Genomic DNA, 17,477 nt, shown 5'->3' on the forward strand with positions numbered 1-17,477 from the left:
CCAATATTTAAATAGACCTATAAATTTATCAAAAAATGAAATCCTTTTGTTTGATTCGTTTGCATGGATTGAAGTGCCACAATTGGGGGTATCCTTGACCAATGAGACAGGGGGATCCATAGTTTCAAAGGGAGGCTCTATGTATCTCTTTTGCTTCACCTTTCTGTGATCAATTTCCTTCTTAATAGCATGCAAGGATACCAAATTATTTGATGCCATTTCTTGGTAATGTTGGTACGACCTTTATTAAAATATTTATCGAGTTTTATGTCTCTTACAATTGATTAATTCTTATTTAAGTTATAGATGGTTGTGTTCCATTAGGAGATTAGGATGTCATTGGCTTTGTCACTAGTGGATATCAAAAAACTGGTAAATTTCAATATCACCATTTTACAAATCAAATATTAAGATTTTTTAAGTTTTATTTCACTTAATAAGTGTTATTTCTATCATAGGTGATAGGAAATCATTTGATGCTTCCAATATTAGATTTCATAATTTAGTTGATTATTTAAATTCACTACTTCAAAATTTGCCAAGCAAAGCAGATTAAAAACTTATTTTTAGTTAGTACATTGAAATATTTATAAAATACCTCCATGCATATCTATCTTCATCTTCCAATTTTACATCAATCGCAAGCTCATAGGACGTGTCTATGAGATAAATGTCACCATGGTTTAGTCCAAGGAAAAATGTGCAAACACCATCTTATTCGTGAAAGAAAAAATGTTATTCATTAAGACTTAAATGAAAGAATAGAAGAGCTTAAAGAATTTCAATTCCCTTGTACAAGTAGAAAACAAAATTAAAAAAATGTCTTCAATCGTTCATGCATAAACATGGAAGAAGAAAGTGTTATTAATAGATAACAACATAGTGAGTAGATAAATATTGAAATATATTTTAGTATCTCATAGAAAATAATTGTTCGCTTATTTCACACAAAATAAGAATATATAATTATAGCATTAGGTGATGAAGATCTAATTATCGATGAGCCTTTCTCTATTAATCTAAATGAAACAACAACAACAACAAATGAATACATATAAAGGATGGTAATTTTATAATTATTAAATGTGTTCATTCATTAAATGGAATATTGCTTAGTTCCTTAATCGAACCACTTTTTTTTTACTTAATCATTCCACATGTCATTGTAGGTGTAGATGAGCAACAAAACACTAGACAACATGGGTCATCATTTTGTATATATCTTTACCAAAAACCAAAAATAAGGGATGAAATACAAAATATAAAAGGTAAATAAATCATGTGAAATAATTTTTTAACAAATTTGAATGTTTAAACTTTAATAATTTTATATGTAATCTATGTACTTTATAGGTTCTAATGACATTGAACCAGAGGATGTACTTCCATTTTTTGATAGAATGTGAAGTACTTAATGATAGATTGATATATGGAGATGAAAGAGGTTCTTTCATGTTGTGCCTTCATCTTCAACAATTGGAGCTTGGAGAGAGTATGTTGCAAATTAAAGATAGAGACATCACTGGTATATTGGATCTTGGAGGGAGTAGCATGCAGATTCAAGATAGAGACAACATTGGTATATTGCACTTTTGAATTATATAGTACATGCACAAAATTAGCTTAAAGGCCTCATTATATTTAATATAATTAATAATGGGGTTTATATTTGTTGATCCATTTTATTATTCATTATTACCTAATTCAATGTTTACATTATGTTATGTACTATTGATATTACTTCATTATTAGATTTGACTTTGTTTTTGCTTATGTATACATAAATTCATAATTGTAAGGTATGATTGTAAGTATCATTAAAGTAAGACAATTGTTATTAGACAATTTATACATGTTAAATTTTTCAACATATTTGTAAGAAAATAAATCTTAGAAATTATTTGATTGCATATACTAATAGGAAATTGATATACCCTAATGTGGGTCAAATGTTGCTCAAAGTACATAAAACATTGTAAAGATATTTATAATTTCATATTAAGCAATAAAAAGTTAAAATAAATTTGCAAACCTGTAATTAAAATAAAATGAAATAAATATAATTTAAATATTAAGAAAATATGCACCAAAAAAATTAATATAATACAAACAATATTAATATCATAATTTATAAAAATTTAAATTATATTATATTTTATTTGTATTTACATTTATTTCTATATATTGTACTAAAATGATAAAATTAATCATTGTATGTATTTCTAAAATATATTTATATAATTACATAATGTATATTATTTGATATTTAATAATTTATGTAATAAATCTATGTTTATTACAATAAAAATTAAGAAATCTTGATATTAACGAAGTTAGAAGGAAATGAATTTGAACAAACGTTCACCTGACGGTAATAATAAAGACAACGAACATTCACCTGACGGTAAAAATAAACGCGGACTCCAGTGATGACGGTCATGCAAATGTAGACGGTGCCTTGCACAGCATTGCAAATTTCCATAGATGCTAAAGGAGGAATGCGCAAAGGATCTATTAAATAGAGCAATACGAAAAATATAAAGATTTGGTATCCTTCCATTGGGTTTGCATTTTAGATTTTCTGTGCTAGTCCGGTATTTGATTCGTTATTTGCGTTTGGAGAATCTGAGACGAAGAATATACAAACATTAACAAAAAAAACCATTCAAAGCCTCAAATAGTGGTAGACCTCAGAAAGAGAAATGACTTGTGAAGCAGGTTAAATTATGCTACAACTCTTAATGAGATCAATGGCTCGACTAGGTCAAAATCTTCATTTGAAGAATTTGGTGTTTTTGGCCTTAAATTTGATCATCATGGCAGTTGAAGCCCAACTACTCACAGCAAGCAACAGATATCTTAGCGGTTCTACAAGATCTCAGGGTGCTACACTGGCTAGTAATGGAGGAAGCTTTAGCGTAGAAAATTATGGTGCAGTGGGTGATGGAGAACACGACGATACTGAGGTCATCTTATCATTTTTTCTCTTGTTACTAATATTACATCCTATTTACTGCCACTTCAACTGTTTCTATCTTCAGCTTATATCTTATTGATATTCTAATGCTTTTCAGGCGTTTACTGGTGCTTGGAATGGGGCTTGTAAAGCATCCTCTGCAACTTTGCTTGTGCCAAGTGGCAAGACTTTTCTGGTTAACAATCTAGATTTCCAGGGACCATGTCAGCCTGGCTTTACTTTTCAGGTCTAAAGTTTGAACGTAACTATAAAGGATTGAAAACAATGGATCTAATGCATGACGTTCATTATGTCGAAACATTGGGAAATTGCTATACAGGCTTTAGGATGCACCAAATAAGGGAATTAATAATATACTAAGGCTATTAATATTTTGATGGATCTTAAGGGTGGGATAGCTGTTTCTGAAACATTGTATAGTTGTATGTTAAATTTCGTTTGTAGTAAGAAAGTAATCCTCCTCCCACGTTTTACATACTTGAATATGTTTTATCCTAATTCTGTAAATCTACTTACTGATTGGAGAATGTAGTAGTGATTCAACCCAATTTTTTATTTTTTATTTGCCTAGGTCGATGGAACGATTGCTGCACCCGAAGATCCCAGCAGCTGGAAAAGCAATTATGTGTGGTTGTTGTTCCAGCATCTTCAACAATTTACTCTGACAGGGAAGGGCACCATTGACGGAAAAGGAAATAATTGGTGGGGAAAGCAGAAAAGTAGACCAGCGGTTAGTAACCATTTACACTGCTGAACTTTTTTCAGTGTTCTTAATTCTTGATCTGCAGCATATTATACAAATTGATTTGGCCACAGGCCATACAATTCAATGATGTGAAAGGGAGCACACTCAGTGGACTGAAGGTGACAGACAGTCCTCAATTTCATGTCACATTGACAGATTGTGAGAGTGTCCAGATCGTGGGCATTACAATTCAGGCACCAGAAAGCAGCCCAAACACTGATGGAATTGATACATTCGTATCCACAAACATTGTCATAAGAGATTCCACTATTGGAACAGGTAAACGAATAGATCAAAATATAATATTAAATGGAAGAAAGAATTTGTGATTGGAGACATATCTTGTGTATATAAATGAGTCTCTGAAGTGTGATGATTGCAGGAGATGACTGCGTGGGGATAGGTGACGGGTCTTCAAATATAGAGATCAGTGATATCACATGCGGCCCAGGTCATGGAATAAGGTTACTTACGCTCCACATAAATTCAAATCCCCTTGAGTCGATTAGTAGTTTTAGTTTTGTCCAAACATGTTTGGTATGAGAAATTCTTTATATTATTGTTTCTATTATGTCCTGATTGTGTGTGTAGTATTGGAAGTCTCGGAAGAGGAAATGCGAAAGCAGATGTCCATTCGATTCATGTGGTCAACGCCAAATTGACATCAACAACGAATGGATTGAGAATCAAGACATGGCCGGTATTATGTGTTACAGTGCACTTTCATTCTGTTCTCATTTTGTTCTTGCCGTGATTTACGGACAAAGACAGTGCATGCATTTTGACAGACGGTGCATGCTTTTTGGCATAAGTTAACTGAGCAAACAGCCAGTTAACCTTTCTTTCTCCACCCCCACCGCTTTTCCAATCTCGTAGTTTCAGTTGTTACGATAGTTAATCTGCATTTCGCATAATGTTAATATACAAGAATTTCATTTCTGCTCTGTTTTTTTTTTCAGTTTTATATTTGCAATTTTGTCTTCTATTTTTCTAGCTAGATCTGTGCAGGTTAAGCTACAAATTTTTACATTCCGTTTATTTCAATAAACTTAAATTAAAGCATTGTTATTTTTAAAAATTACAAAAATTACTTAGATGAAATATGGAATTGCCATAAAGCAGAAATACAACAAGCATGATAATTATTTTTCTTTCCATGCGATTTTCAACAGGCTATAGTATTTGAAATGCTCATTGACAAGCTCTTTATGATATAACAGGGAGGTTCTGGTATGGCAAGTGATATAACATATGAGAATGTCCAGATGGAAAATGTGAGCAACCCAATAATAATTAATCAATTCTACTGTGACACAGGTGACACTGAGTCTGCTTGCAAGGATCAGGTATATCCAAATCCTTAGTTAAACTCGGTTTCGGCTTTCAATATAACTGATATCTGATCGGGAGTTCACCTTTCGGGTTTGATGCAGGGTTCTGCTGTGAAAATCAGTAATGTAAAATATAATAATATCAAGGGCACATCAGCAACACAAGAGGGAATCACATTTTCATGCAGCCAAAGCGGATCTTGCACAGATATAACATTGGATGATATAGATCTGGTACTTGAGTCAGGGGCGCAAGCCTCGTGTCATGCCCAATACGTACAGGGTCACATTGTTGGAGATGCAATTCCTTCAGGCTGTCTAGGAAACAATGCCAAATGATTATACCACGGTTGTGAAGCTGTCTGTAATGTATACTTAAGGCTAAACGTTTCTTAAATCATTGAAAAATAATTCAGTATTTTCTTTTTATAGTTCTTTTTATAGTGTGTTAGTTGACGTGGTGGCGTTGTTGTTGTGTTCATTAAGGTTCAAACTTTCATTAAGTTATTGTACAAAAAAGTTTCATATGGTATTAAAAGGTGGTGAAAAATATGGACTTGTAAATGTATTATCTATTGGAGTACACTAATTTCAATGACAAATCTTAATTAAAAACAAATAAATTTATCTCATAAATTTATTCACATTATTAAATAGTTCTTTCACGAGTGAAATACTAACTGATATTTAAAATAGGACAATTTTTTTATTATCAAATATTGATTTGCTCTCAAAATTAAAATATATGGGTCGATGGGCATGACCTCTTTTTGCAGGTAGGAAGAAAGGTCAAGGTGCGGAATCTTGCTCAGCCAACAGAAAAAAGTTGTCAAAAAAGTTCGATCTTAGGATGAAGAATTCTATATGTAACATGCCAACAAGAAATTGAAGCTATAGGGACGAACTTGTTTGCAAGGAAGGGCAAGTGAATATGGGTCACTTAGTTTCTTCAAATGGGGAAATACCGCATAGGATACCGCAACAGAATGATATTGGAAGAAGGAACAACCAGTCAATAGTTGAAGTTGCTAGGACTATGCTAATTCAAGGAGGTGTAGCTAGGACATTCTGGAGAGAAGCTGCCAACACAACTGTTTATACAATGAACCAGATATTGGTTAAAAGAGGTAAGGATAGAGCACCCTATGAGTACTGGTATGGTAGATCACCTAATGTCAGTTACTTTAAAATTTTTGGTAGCTGATGTTTTATCAAAAGAGGTGATTATGTTGGTAAGTTTGATGCCAAGAGTGGTGAAGGCATATTTCTTGGTTACTCCACCAAGAGCAAAGCTTATAAGTGTTACAACAACCGGACTAAGAAGATCATTGAAAGTGTTAATGTCAGAGTTGATGAGTTTCTTGAGAAATCAAGAGAAACTAGTAAAGAGAAGGAAGAAGAACCTTACACATAGTTTTTGGAACTGGAACCGATGAATGTTGAAGTTGAAGAACATAAAAGACAAGCCCAAGTACAACCGGAATAGGAAGGTCCAGCATAAGATGAAGACAATGAAGTAGAAGAAGAACCTGAAAATTAAGAACATGTTATTCCAAGGTATGCTAGATTCAATCATAGCCTTGATCAAATTATTGGAGATAAGAATGTAGGTGTGCTAACAAGAAAAATGCTTAGAGAGAACTCTTGTATGATTTCCACTATTGAGCCTAGAACTACAAAAGAAGCATTTGTAGATGAAGATTGGATCAAGGTAATGAAAGATGAACTTGACCAGATAGAGAAGAACAATACTTGGTCATTGGTACCTAGACTGAAGAACAAGAATGTAATAGGTACAAAATGGGTATTCAAAAATAAACTGAATGAAGATGGAGAAGTGGTCAGAAATAAAGTCAGACTGGTATGCAAAGGATATGCACAAGAAGAAGGTGAAGACTATGATGAGACATTTGCACCAGTTGCAAGATTAGAAGGAGTAAGGACTCTACTTGCATTTGGATCATACTAAGGATTCAAAGTATATCAGATCGATGTTAAGTCAACAATTCTTAAATGGAATATTGCAAGAAGAAGTCTACATTGAACAAGTAGATGGTTATGCTTTAACTGTAGAAAAGGATATGGTGTGCAAATTATATAAGGCATTATATGGATTGAAGCAAGCACCAAGAGCATGGTATGAAAGATTGCACTCTCACTTGGTGAAGATAGGTTTTCAAAGAACTAGTGAAGACGGTAACATATATCTCAAGACAAAAGGAGATAAGATATTGGTAAGTATTGATGATATCATTTTTGGAGGAAATGATGATATGTGTCATGACTTTGCTAATGAAATGAAGAATGAGTTTGAGATGTCACTGGTAGGTGAGATAAAAAATTTCATAGGTTTGCAAATCCAGGAGATGAAGGAAGGTATTTTCATCAAACAGTCTAAGTATGTGAAAGAAGTGTTGAAGACTTTTGTAATGGGAGACTGTAAACAAGTTAGAACACCAATGGTTACAGGCTGTAAATTGTCTAAGGAAGATGATTCAACATCAGTTGATGAAAATGAGTACAGTTCAATGATAGGTAAAGTACATTATGTTGTCCACAACAAACCAAACATTTCTCATGCAGTAGGATTGGTTGCCAGATTTCAAAAAAGCTCGAAGGAGACACTCATGGTAGCAACCAAAAGAATTTTTAGATATCTGAAAGGCAAAATTGATTATGGATTATGGTATCCATATGCATGAGACTTTGATTTGAAAGTCTATACAGGTGCAGACTGGGCAAGCAATGTTGATGATAGGAAGAGTACAACTGGAGGATCATTCTTTCTTGGAGAAAGACTAGTGTCTTGGAGCAACAAGAAACAAAGTTGTATCTCTCAATCAACTGTAGAAGCTGAATATGTTGCAACATATATGAATTTTGCCCAAGAAATCTAAATGAAACATATTCTGGAAGGTTTCAATTTGAAGATATCAGAACCGGTAAGGATTTTCTGTGATAACACCAGTGCTATAAACATTTCTAAGAACCCAGTGTTTCATGCTAGGACAAAGCATATTGAGCTAAAGTATCATTTCTTTAGAGAGAAAGTGCAAAGTAAAGATGTGTCACTGGAGCATGTATCTACTAAGGAACAACTAGCGTATATCTTTACTAAACCTCTACCTAAGGTTACTTTTGAGTATCTTAGAGGTAAGTTAGGGGTTGTACCCCAATAGGAAGTCAATTAAGCAGATGGGGAAGCCATCAATCCCAGAGTATATTGAAAGTACTGAAGATGGATTGGTGTAGAGTGGAGATACCCCATAGGGGAGCAGCTAGTTTCAGATCAGTGAAGCATGGAATGATTTACCTTCACTTTGGCATTGTTGTCAAAGGGGAAGGAGAACTGTATATGATCGAATAGCTAGTTTCCAACTAAAGACATGAAGATACAGTCGAAGGAGAGTATATGAAAAATGTAAACTAGGATTCCTATACCTGTGTATGTGCTTTACTCTCAATCATTAGAATCAAAGGGTATTGATATTTGTATTGTCATCAATCCCAAAGGGGGAAATTGTTGGCATTGCATGAAGATTGCGTTGATGAAGTATAGTGTTGTCATTGATGTCAATAGTAAACCAGTAGTGGATATATATTGCAACCGATAATGATGCAGTAATGCAACTAGTAGTAAAGCAGTGAAGGCAACTAGTAGTGTTATTGAAGTAGAGATCAACTGGTAACCCTAACCAGTTAATAAGCCGAACCCTAACCGATGGAGCTTGGTGAACCGGTTGTGATGATCTATGATCGAAAGGTGATCGGAGATGAAAATGTCATGTAAGCATGATGCACGTGATGAGTTTCAAAGTGGATTTGGTGCGTGAAGATAACCATTTATCTTGGGAATGAGCAAATGCATAGAATGAAATGAAAAACGCGTGATGAGCTACAGGATCCAATGTGCGATGATCTAGGAGCGGTTGAAGTTGTCTAGAACAATGTGTAGTTGACTGATATGTAATCCAACAGTTATGATTGAACCAAAATGTTTGTAATCTCAATGAGATTTGCAGGTTTTGTGTTGTGTTACCAACCTATTGTATTTGCTTATAAGGTTGATGAGCTGTTTTGTAACTCTGTTGGAGAATTTGGCTAAGTGTGGTAGTGTGATTGTTGTCGAATGAGAAGGAGTGTTTGCAGAATGATGTGAAGGGAGATATGAGCATAAAAGGATCTGACTAAGCAAGGAAGTGCTATTTCTAGATCAACAAAGAACCTGTTGTTCTCTAACCATTATAACAGTTAAATCTCTTAACCAGGTAAACTTTAATAGGCTTCTTATTTAAATCCTCTAACCAAGTGATCCATTAGCTTGGATTTGAAATCCTCAACCAAGGTTACCTTTAACAGGGTATTGCCTTTAACAGGGTATTGTAGGCAATCCCTTAACTAGGTGGTCCTTAACCAGATCTGTTCTTAATAGTACATTATTGTATAAGCTTATAACAAGGCTTGGCTCCTAAAAGGGTGAACTTCACAAGAGTTCAAAATACTTGTGGGTATTCATCCCAAACGTGGTTTTTCCCATTTGGGTTTCCACGTGAAAAATCATTGTGTCAAGTGGTGAATGATTTTATGGATGTGTTTTGATTTGGTTGATATGAATGATAGATATGTTTAGATAACCAAAAGTGATATGAAATGAGCTATTACTTATATTATTGAAGTGGTTTAATGTTTTGGTTAAATGGTATTTAATTTTCAGATCTGTTGCATTATATCATTGATGTTTTGGTCAACTGGTAAAGTTTGACAGTGTAGTTGCAGTTTTTGATTCAATGATTAAACCGGTTAGTTTAGTGATTGGATTCTGAGGTGGAATTAAGTATCGTGAAAGTTTAGTTTATTTTCTATCTAGTGATTCAGCCCCCCTCTCATTAGTTGACCAGATCATTATTGTTTTATCATATTATCAAAGATAACTCAACAAACCCTACTAGCCAAGATAACTCAACAAACCCTACTAGCCACAACACCAAGATATACTAAAGGTTTTTCCTAGATTTAATATAATCAATAGGTACATCACTTTTTATATTTAATATTTGTTATATCAATTAATACAATTTTTTTGTGTGTTTTTAAATAGATATTGGTGTAGTTAAGGCCCTGATAACAAAAGAAATAAATCTAAAAACACACAAAGGATATGAAGGTTCATCTAAATAAGGGGTTGTTGAGCTCACTTTCATGTTGGCGTCATGCATGGTAGACCATGTGTTGCTATAGTTAGGTATAATGAGTGGAGCCATTGTGATGTTAATGGTGAATTTTTTTATGGAAGGGATGACCCTTTGGGTGATCAAAGCAATAGTTTTACACCAAGATTGTCAAATGGATGTAAATTATACATCGAATCTTTATTTTTGATGGGTGTGGGGATTGACACAATATGAAAATAGCACTACTTAGACCATGGCTTGATTGAGTTGATGAAAAAAAGAGATGCATATTTATTTAGAAAAGATGTGTTGAATGCATGGAAAAGAGTACACTCCAGTTGATCCCAAAAGAATAAAGATGATGCAAAATGTGTCAGCTTGTGGTGCATAGAGGAGAAAGATAACTTCTTCTACTTCAAAACATTGAAAATAACATGGAAAATTTTCCTTTTATCATAGGATTTCAAACATTGTGGGTGTGTGTAATGATATTAAAACATTCACATAACTCAATTATTGCAATAGATTCAATATTCTCAACAAATAAATATGGTGTATGTAGTACAATTTTAACTATTTTTATGAATTTTAATTTAATATTAATTTATTTAATTTTAAAATTAAAATTTATCAATGGTTTATTCATGTAAAATATCAATTATACACCTTGCTCATAATGGTAAGTTTCTCAATTTCTTCATTTTGGTTTCTATGAATTTACATTATTCATGCTTATTTTTTATTTTTACTGAGACATAATTGTGTTTGTTTATATAGCAATTTGGGCCAAAAACTTTTAAAACTTCTCTCATGCAAATCAAGTTAACAATGCTTCCATAGAGTCTTATCATTTCCATATCAAGAGTCATTATCTAAGTGATTATGCTAAGAAATGCACAAGGAGAATGGATTGAATTATTCATAAACTTCTTCATCGGGTAGAGATATTCCATAAAAATAAAAGAAATTTGTAGTTATCTAGATTTTGAACTAGCTTCAAGAAAGAAAGCTATTAAATAGTTAAATTATAGATTAAAAAAAATACTAGATAGAGACTATTATCTATATGATAAACCTAATTCATACAAGATAAGAAGTCTTGATCTATTCCAATCAAACAGTATCTTGTTACAAGATCTAGATCATATTTGCATGTTTTTGACATGTCAGTGGGCACAAATAGGTAACACATGCAAGCATGCGTTGAATATTTTAGATCTCTCCTAAAGAGATTTGAAACAAATGAACATGATTAAGTTATTTGTAAGTGTCCTAAGTTGATACTTAAGATAATATACTTATATGTTTAATGATTAATTATATTTTTTCTCAAAAATTACTAGAGTAATATTGTTTAATTGTATATGGTGTTACTTTATTAGTTGTTGATGGTGATGTTAGAGGGAGTTTAAGTCATGTGAGAATACCATTGGTAATGTTCTGATTAATAAAAGTTGGATAGAACAGAACCTTTACATATCTGCTAAACAACAACACCTAGGGTGCATGAGGAATGTACACTTGGCTAAAAAATAAAGGACATTGAAACACACTAGAAACCACTATAGAACCAAACAAAGATTAGAGATAGAACCAAAAAGAAAAAAATCAATCAGCCACCTGCCAGAGACACAAAGGGATGGTATACTAGATAGACGAATTACCCTCTTGCCAATCTTTATAAATGAAATATTATGATTTTTTAAACTTTTCTTTCACTTAATAAATGTTATTTCTATTATAGGTGATAGGAAATCATCTAATGCTTCCAATGATAAATTGCATAATTTGATTGATTATTTAAATTCACTACTTTAAAATTTACCTAGCAAATCAGATGAACAACTTATTTTTAGTCAGTGTATTGAAATATTTAGAAAATATTGAGTCATACATTTGTATCTTCCTCTGCCAATTTTACATCAATCCCAAGCTCAAAGAAGATATCTATAGGATTGATGTCACCATGAATTAGTCCAAGAAAAATGTGCAAATGCCATCTTATTCATCAAAGAAAAAAAATCATTCATTAAGACTTAAATGAAAGAACAAGAGCCTAAAGCATTTTAATTCCCTTGTACAAGAGAGATAGAAAACAAAAGAAAAAAAATATCTTCAATCAATCATGCATAGAAATACAAGAAGAAAGCATTAATATTAGCTAACAACACAGTGAGTAGATTTATTGAAAAATATTTTACCATTTCACATATAAAAAATTTGTTCTCTTATTTCACACAACAACAAAAAATGAATACAAATAATAGATGATAATTTTCCGGCTATTAAATGTGTTCATTCATTAAATAGAATATAGCTTAGTTCCTTATTCTAACCAATTTTTTTTGTACTTAATCATTGCACATGTCAATGTAGGTGTAGATGAGCAACAAAACAATGGATAACATGGGTCATCATTTTGTATTGATCTTAACCAAATACCAACAATAAGAAATGCAATATAATCTATAGATGATAATTAACCAAACACCAACAATAAGGGATGCAATATAATCTATAGATGATAAATAAAGAAAGTGAGATAATTTTTTAACAAATTTAAATTTTTAAATTTAAATAAATTAATATGTAAATTATGTATTTTATAGATTCGGATGACATTGAACTAGAGGATGGCATAAAAGACTCATTATATTTAATATAATTAATAATGGGGTTTATATTTGTTGGTCAATTTTATTATTAATTATTACCTAATTCAATGTTTACATTATTTTATGTATTATTGATATTACTTTATTATTATATTTGACTTTGTTTTTGCTTATGTATACATAAATTCATAATTATAAAGTATGATTGTAATTATCATTAAAAGTAAGACAATTGTTATTAAACAATTTATACATGTTAAATTTTTCAACATATTTGTAAAAAGAGAAATCTTAGAAATTATTTGATTGCATATACTATTAGGAACATTGATATACCCTAATGTCGGTCAAATGTTTCTCAAAGTACATAGAACACAGTAAAGATATTTATAATTTCATATAAATTTGCAAACCTGTAATTAAATTAAAAATTAAAATAAAATGAAATAAATATAATTTAAATATTAATATGCACCAAAAAAATTAATATAATACAAACAATATTAATATCATACTTTATACAAATTTTAATTTTATTATATTTTATTTGTATTTACATTTATTTCCATATATTATACTAAAATGATAAAATTAATCATTGTATGTATTTATAAAATATATTTATATAATTACATAATGTATATTATTTGATATTTAATAATTTATGTAATAAATCTATGTTTATTACAATAAAAATTAAGAAATCTTGATATTAACGAAGTTAGAAGGAAATGAATTTGAACAAACGTTCACCTGACGGTAATAATAAAGACAACGAACATTCACCTGACGGTAAAAATAAAGGCGGATTCCAGTGATGACGGTCATGCAAATGTAGACGGTGCCTTGCACAGCATTGCAAATTTCCATAGATGCTAAAGGAGGAATGCGCAAAAGATCTATTAAATAGACAAATAGGAAAAATAGAAAGATTTGGTATCCTTCCATTGGGTTTACATTTTAGATTTTCTGTGCTAGTCCGGTATTTGATTCGTGGTTTGCGTTTGGAGAATCTGAGACGAACAATATACAAACATTAAAAAAAAACCATTCAAAGCCTCAAATAGTGGTAGACCGCAGAAAGAGAAATGACTTGTGAAGCAGATTAAATTATGCTGCAATTCTAATGAGATCAATGGCTCGACTAGGTCAAAATCTTCATTTGAAGAATTTGGTATTTTTGGCCTTACATTTGATCATCATGGCAGTTGAAGCCCAACTACTCACAGCAAGCAACAGATATCTTAGCGGTTCTACAAGATCTCAGGGTGCTACACTGGCTAGTAATGGAGGAAGCTTTAGCGTAGAAAATTATGGTGCAGTGGGTGATGGAGAACACGACGATACTGAGGTCATCTTATCATTTTTTCTCTTGTTACTAGTATTACATCCTATTTACTGCCACTTCAACTGCTTCTATCTTCAGCTTATATCTTATTGATATTCTAATGCTTTTCAGGCGTTTACTGGTGCTTGGAATGAGGCTTGTAAAGAATCCCCTGCAACTTTGGTTGTGCCAAGTGGCAAGACTTTTCTGGTTAACAATCTAGATTTCCAGGGACCATGTCAGCCTGGCTTTACTTTTCAGGTCTAAAGTTTGAACGTAACTATAAAGGATTGAAAACAATGGATCTAATGCATGACGTTCATTATGTCGAAACATTGGGAAATTGCTATACAGGCTTTAGGATGCACCAAATAAGGGAATTAATAATATACTAAGGCTATTAATATTTTGATGGATCTTAAGGGTGGGATAGCTGTTTCTGAAACATTGTATAGTTGTATGTTAAATTTCGTTTGTAGTAAGAAAGTAATCCTCCTCCCACGTTTTACATACTTGAATATGTTTTATCCTAATTCTGTAAATCGGCTTACTGATTGGAGAATGTAGTAGTGACTCAACCCAATTTTTTATTTTTTATTTGCCTAGGTCGATGGAACGATTGCTGCACCCGAAGATCCCAGTAGCTGGAAAAGAAATTATGTGTGGTTATTGTACGAGCATCTTCAACAATTTACTCTCACAGGGGAGGGCACTATTGACGGAAAAGGAAATAATTGGTGGGGAAAACAGAAAAGTAGACCAGCGGTTAGTAACCATTTACACTGCTGAACTTTTTTCAGTGTTCTTAATTCTTGATGCATATTATACAACTTGATTTGTCCACAGGCCATACAATTCAATGATGTGAAAGGAAGTACACTCAGTGGACTGAAGGTGACAGACAGTCCTCAATTTCATGTCACATTGACAGATTGTGACAGTGTCCAGATCGTGGGCATTACAATTCAGGCACCAGAAAGCAGCCCAAACACTGATGGAATTGATACATTCGTATCCACAAACATAGTCATAAAAGATTCCACTATTGGAACAGGTAAAGGAATAGATCAAAATGTAATATTAAACGGGAGAAAGCAGTTGTGATTTGAGACATATCTTGTGTATATAAATGAGTCTCTGAAGTGTGATGATTGCAGGAGATGACTGCGTGGGGATAGGTGATGGGTCTTCAAATATAGAGATCAGTGATATCACATGCGGTCCAGGCCATGGAATAAGGTGACTTCACGCTACACAAAATTTAAAATCCCTTTGAGTCGAATAGTAGTTTTATTTCTGTCTAAACATGTTTGGTATGAGAAATTCTTTATATTGTTGCTTGTATTATGTCCTGATTGTGTGTGTAGTATTGGAAGTCTCGGAAGAGGAAACGCGAAAGAAGATGTCCATTCGATTCATGTGGTCGGCGCCAAATTGACATCAACAACGAATGGATTGAGAATCGAGACATGGCCGGTATTATGTGTTAGAGTGCACTTTCATTCTGTTCTCATTCTGTTGTTTCCGTGATTTACGGACAAAAACAGTGCATGCATTTTGACAGACGGTGCATGCTTTTTGGCATAAGTTAACTGAGCAAACAGCCAGTTAACCTTTCTTTCTCCGCCCCCACCGCTTTTCCAATGTCGTAATTTCAGTTGTTACGATAGTTATTCTGCATTTCGCATAATGTTAATATACAAGAATTTCATTTCTGCTCTGATTTTTTCTTCTGTTTTTTTCTTCAGTTTTATATTTGCAATTTTGTCTTCTATTTTTCTAGCTAGATCTGTGCAGGTTAAGCTACAAATTTTTACATTACGTTTATTTCAATAAACTCAAATTAAAGCATTGTTATTTTTAAAAATTACAAAAAAATACTTAGATGAAATATGGAATTGCCATAAAGCAGAAATACAACAAGCATGATAATTATTTTTCTATCCATGCGATTTTCAACAGGTTATAGTATTTGAAATGCTCATTGAATATAACAGGGAGGTTCTGGTATGGCAAGTGATATAACATATGAGAATGTCCAGATGGAAAATGTGAGCAACCCAATAATAATTAATCAATTCTACTGTGACACAGGTGACACTGAGTCTGCTTGCAAGGATCAGGTATATCCAAATCCTCAGTTAAACTCGGTTTCGGCTTTCAATATAACTGATATCTGATCCGGAGTTCACCTTTCCGGTTTGATGCAGGGTTCTGCTGTGAAAACCAGTAATGTAAAATATAATAATATCAAGGGCACATCAGCAACAGAAGACGGAATCACATTTTCGTGCAGCCAAAGCGGATCTTGCACAGATATAACATTGGATAATGTAGATCTGGTACTTGACTCGGGCGCAAGCCTCGTGTCATGCCCAATACGTACAGGGTCACACTGTTGGAGATGCGATTCCTTCAGGCTGTCTAGGAAACAATGCCAAATGATTATACCTGTCATTAAATCATTTGTGAAGCTCTGTCTAATGTATACTTAAAGCTGAACGTTTCTTAAATCATTGAAAAATAATTCAGTTTTTTCTTTTTATAGTGTATTAGTTGAGGTGGTGGGGTTGTTGTTGTGTCCACTAAGGTTCAAACTTTCATTAAGTTATTGTACAAAAAAGTTTCATATGGTATTAAAAGGTGGTGAAAAATATGGACTTGTAAATGTATTATCTATTGGAGTACACTAATTTCAATGGCAAATCTGAATTAAAAAATAAATAAATTTACCTCATAAATTTATTCACATTATTAAATAGTTCTTTCACAAGTGAAATACTGATTGATATTTAAAATAGGACAACTTTTTATTATCAAATATTGATTTGCCCTCAAAATTAAAATATATGGGTTTAACAATTTCTTCAAATGGGGAAATAAATTGTCAACTAATGAACTTGACTTGATTGATCAATAAAACAATGGATGAGAAATATTCTTGAAATATAAGATCCATCATAGAATGATCATGACCTAGATTCGATTGAGAGTGACAAAGATCAATGGTGGTCCCTCATTCTCTTATATCAAGAAAACTCGGTTTTTCATATTTGGTTAACAACAATCAAATGCTAAAGTTTTAATTCTGCAAGGCTAGCATGCCCACATTTGGTGTAATCAATTTTAAAATAGGATGTTAGCTATTGAATCTCGGCCTATTGAGATTATCAATTCAACTTTAAGATGCAAGGCCATCCATTTTAATATAAATATTCTATGTTATAAAATGGTAGTATTAAATGTAGAGACTAAATGTAAATGCTTTACTTAGTAGTTGATTTATCATGTAATGTTTAATGGTAGTATTA

At 32.5% G+C, this 17,477-nt stretch overlaps 3 protein-coding genes across 3 annotated transcripts; all 3 read left to right on the forward strand.

The window, feature by feature from the left end:
- The first annotated feature begins 2,538 nt into the window (after positions 1-2,538).
- LOC131072788 (polygalacturonase-like) lies at positions 2,539-5,408 on the forward strand. Its single transcript, XM_058009046.1, has 8 exons — positions 2,539-2,966; positions 3,075-3,203; positions 3,549-3,707; positions 3,794-4,001; positions 4,105-4,186; positions 4,314-4,422; positions 4,943-5,068; positions 5,156-5,408. The coding sequence occupies exons 1-8, from the start codon at positions 2,727-2,729 to the stop codon at positions 5,390-5,392; spliced, it is 1,290 nt and encodes a 429-aa protein (XP_057865029.1). The 5' UTR covers positions 2,539-2,726; the 3' UTR covers positions 5,393-5,408.
- An 8,366-nt stretch (positions 5,409-13,774) lies between these two features.
- Positions 13,775-15,831, forward strand: LOC131072786 (polygalacturonase-like). Its single transcript, XM_058009044.1, has 6 exons — positions 13,775-14,190; positions 14,299-14,427; positions 14,773-14,931; positions 15,013-15,220; positions 15,324-15,405; positions 15,534-15,831. Exons 1-6 carry the CDS (start codon positions 13,966-13,968, stop codon positions 15,694-15,696), a joined length of 966 nt encoding a protein of 321 aa, XP_057865027.1. The 5' UTR covers positions 13,775-13,965; the 3' UTR covers positions 15,697-15,831.
- A 277-nt stretch (positions 15,832-16,108) lies between these two features.
- Positions 16,109-16,710, forward strand: LOC131072787 (polygalacturonase). Its single transcript, XM_058009045.2, has 2 exons — positions 16,109-16,289; positions 16,377-16,710. Exons 1-2 carry the CDS (start codon positions 16,176-16,178, stop codon positions 16,659-16,661), a joined length of 399 nt encoding a protein of 132 aa, XP_057865028.1. The 5' UTR covers positions 16,109-16,175; the 3' UTR covers positions 16,662-16,710.
- Positions 16,711-17,477: the final 767 nt, after the last annotated feature.

The sequence above is a fragment of the Cryptomeria japonica genome, chromosome 2 (genome assembly GCF_030272615.1).
Source record: "Cryptomeria japonica chromosome 2, Sugi_1.0, whole genome shotgun sequence".
NCBI lineage: Eukaryota > Viridiplantae > Streptophyta > Pinopsida > Cupressales > Cupressaceae > Cryptomeria > Cryptomeria japonica.

Coding starts and splice junctions, on each gene's coding strand:
- LOC131072788 (XM_058009046.1), top strand. CDS start 2,727: ATGCTACAACTCTTAATGAGATCAATGGCTCGACTAGGTCAAAATCTT. Junction 3,204..3,548: donor AGCCTGGCTTTACTTTTCAG/GTCTAAAGTTTG, acceptor TTATTTGCCTAG/GTCGATGGAACGATTGCTGC. Junction 3,708..3,793: donor AGCAGAAAAGTAGACCAGCG/GTTAGTAACCAT, acceptor ATTTGGCCACAG/GCCATACAATTCAATGATGT.
- LOC131072786 (XM_058009044.1), top strand. CDS start 13,966: ATGAGATCAATGGCTCGACTAGGTCAAAATCTTCATTTGAAGAATTTG. Junction 14,428..14,772: donor AGCCTGGCTTTACTTTTCAG/GTCTAAAGTTTG, acceptor TTATTTGCCTAG/GTCGATGGAACGATTGCTGC. Junction 14,932..15,012: donor AACAGAAAAGTAGACCAGCG/GTTAGTAACCAT, acceptor ATTTGTCCACAG/GCCATACAATTCAATGATGT.
- LOC131072787 (XM_058009045.2), top strand. CDS start 16,176: ATGGCAAGTGATATAACATATGAGAATGTCCAGATGGAAAATGTGAGC. Junction 16,290..16,376: donor AGTCTGCTTGCAAGGATCAG/GTATATCCAAAT, acceptor GGTTTGATGCAG/GGTTCTGCTGTGAAAACCAG.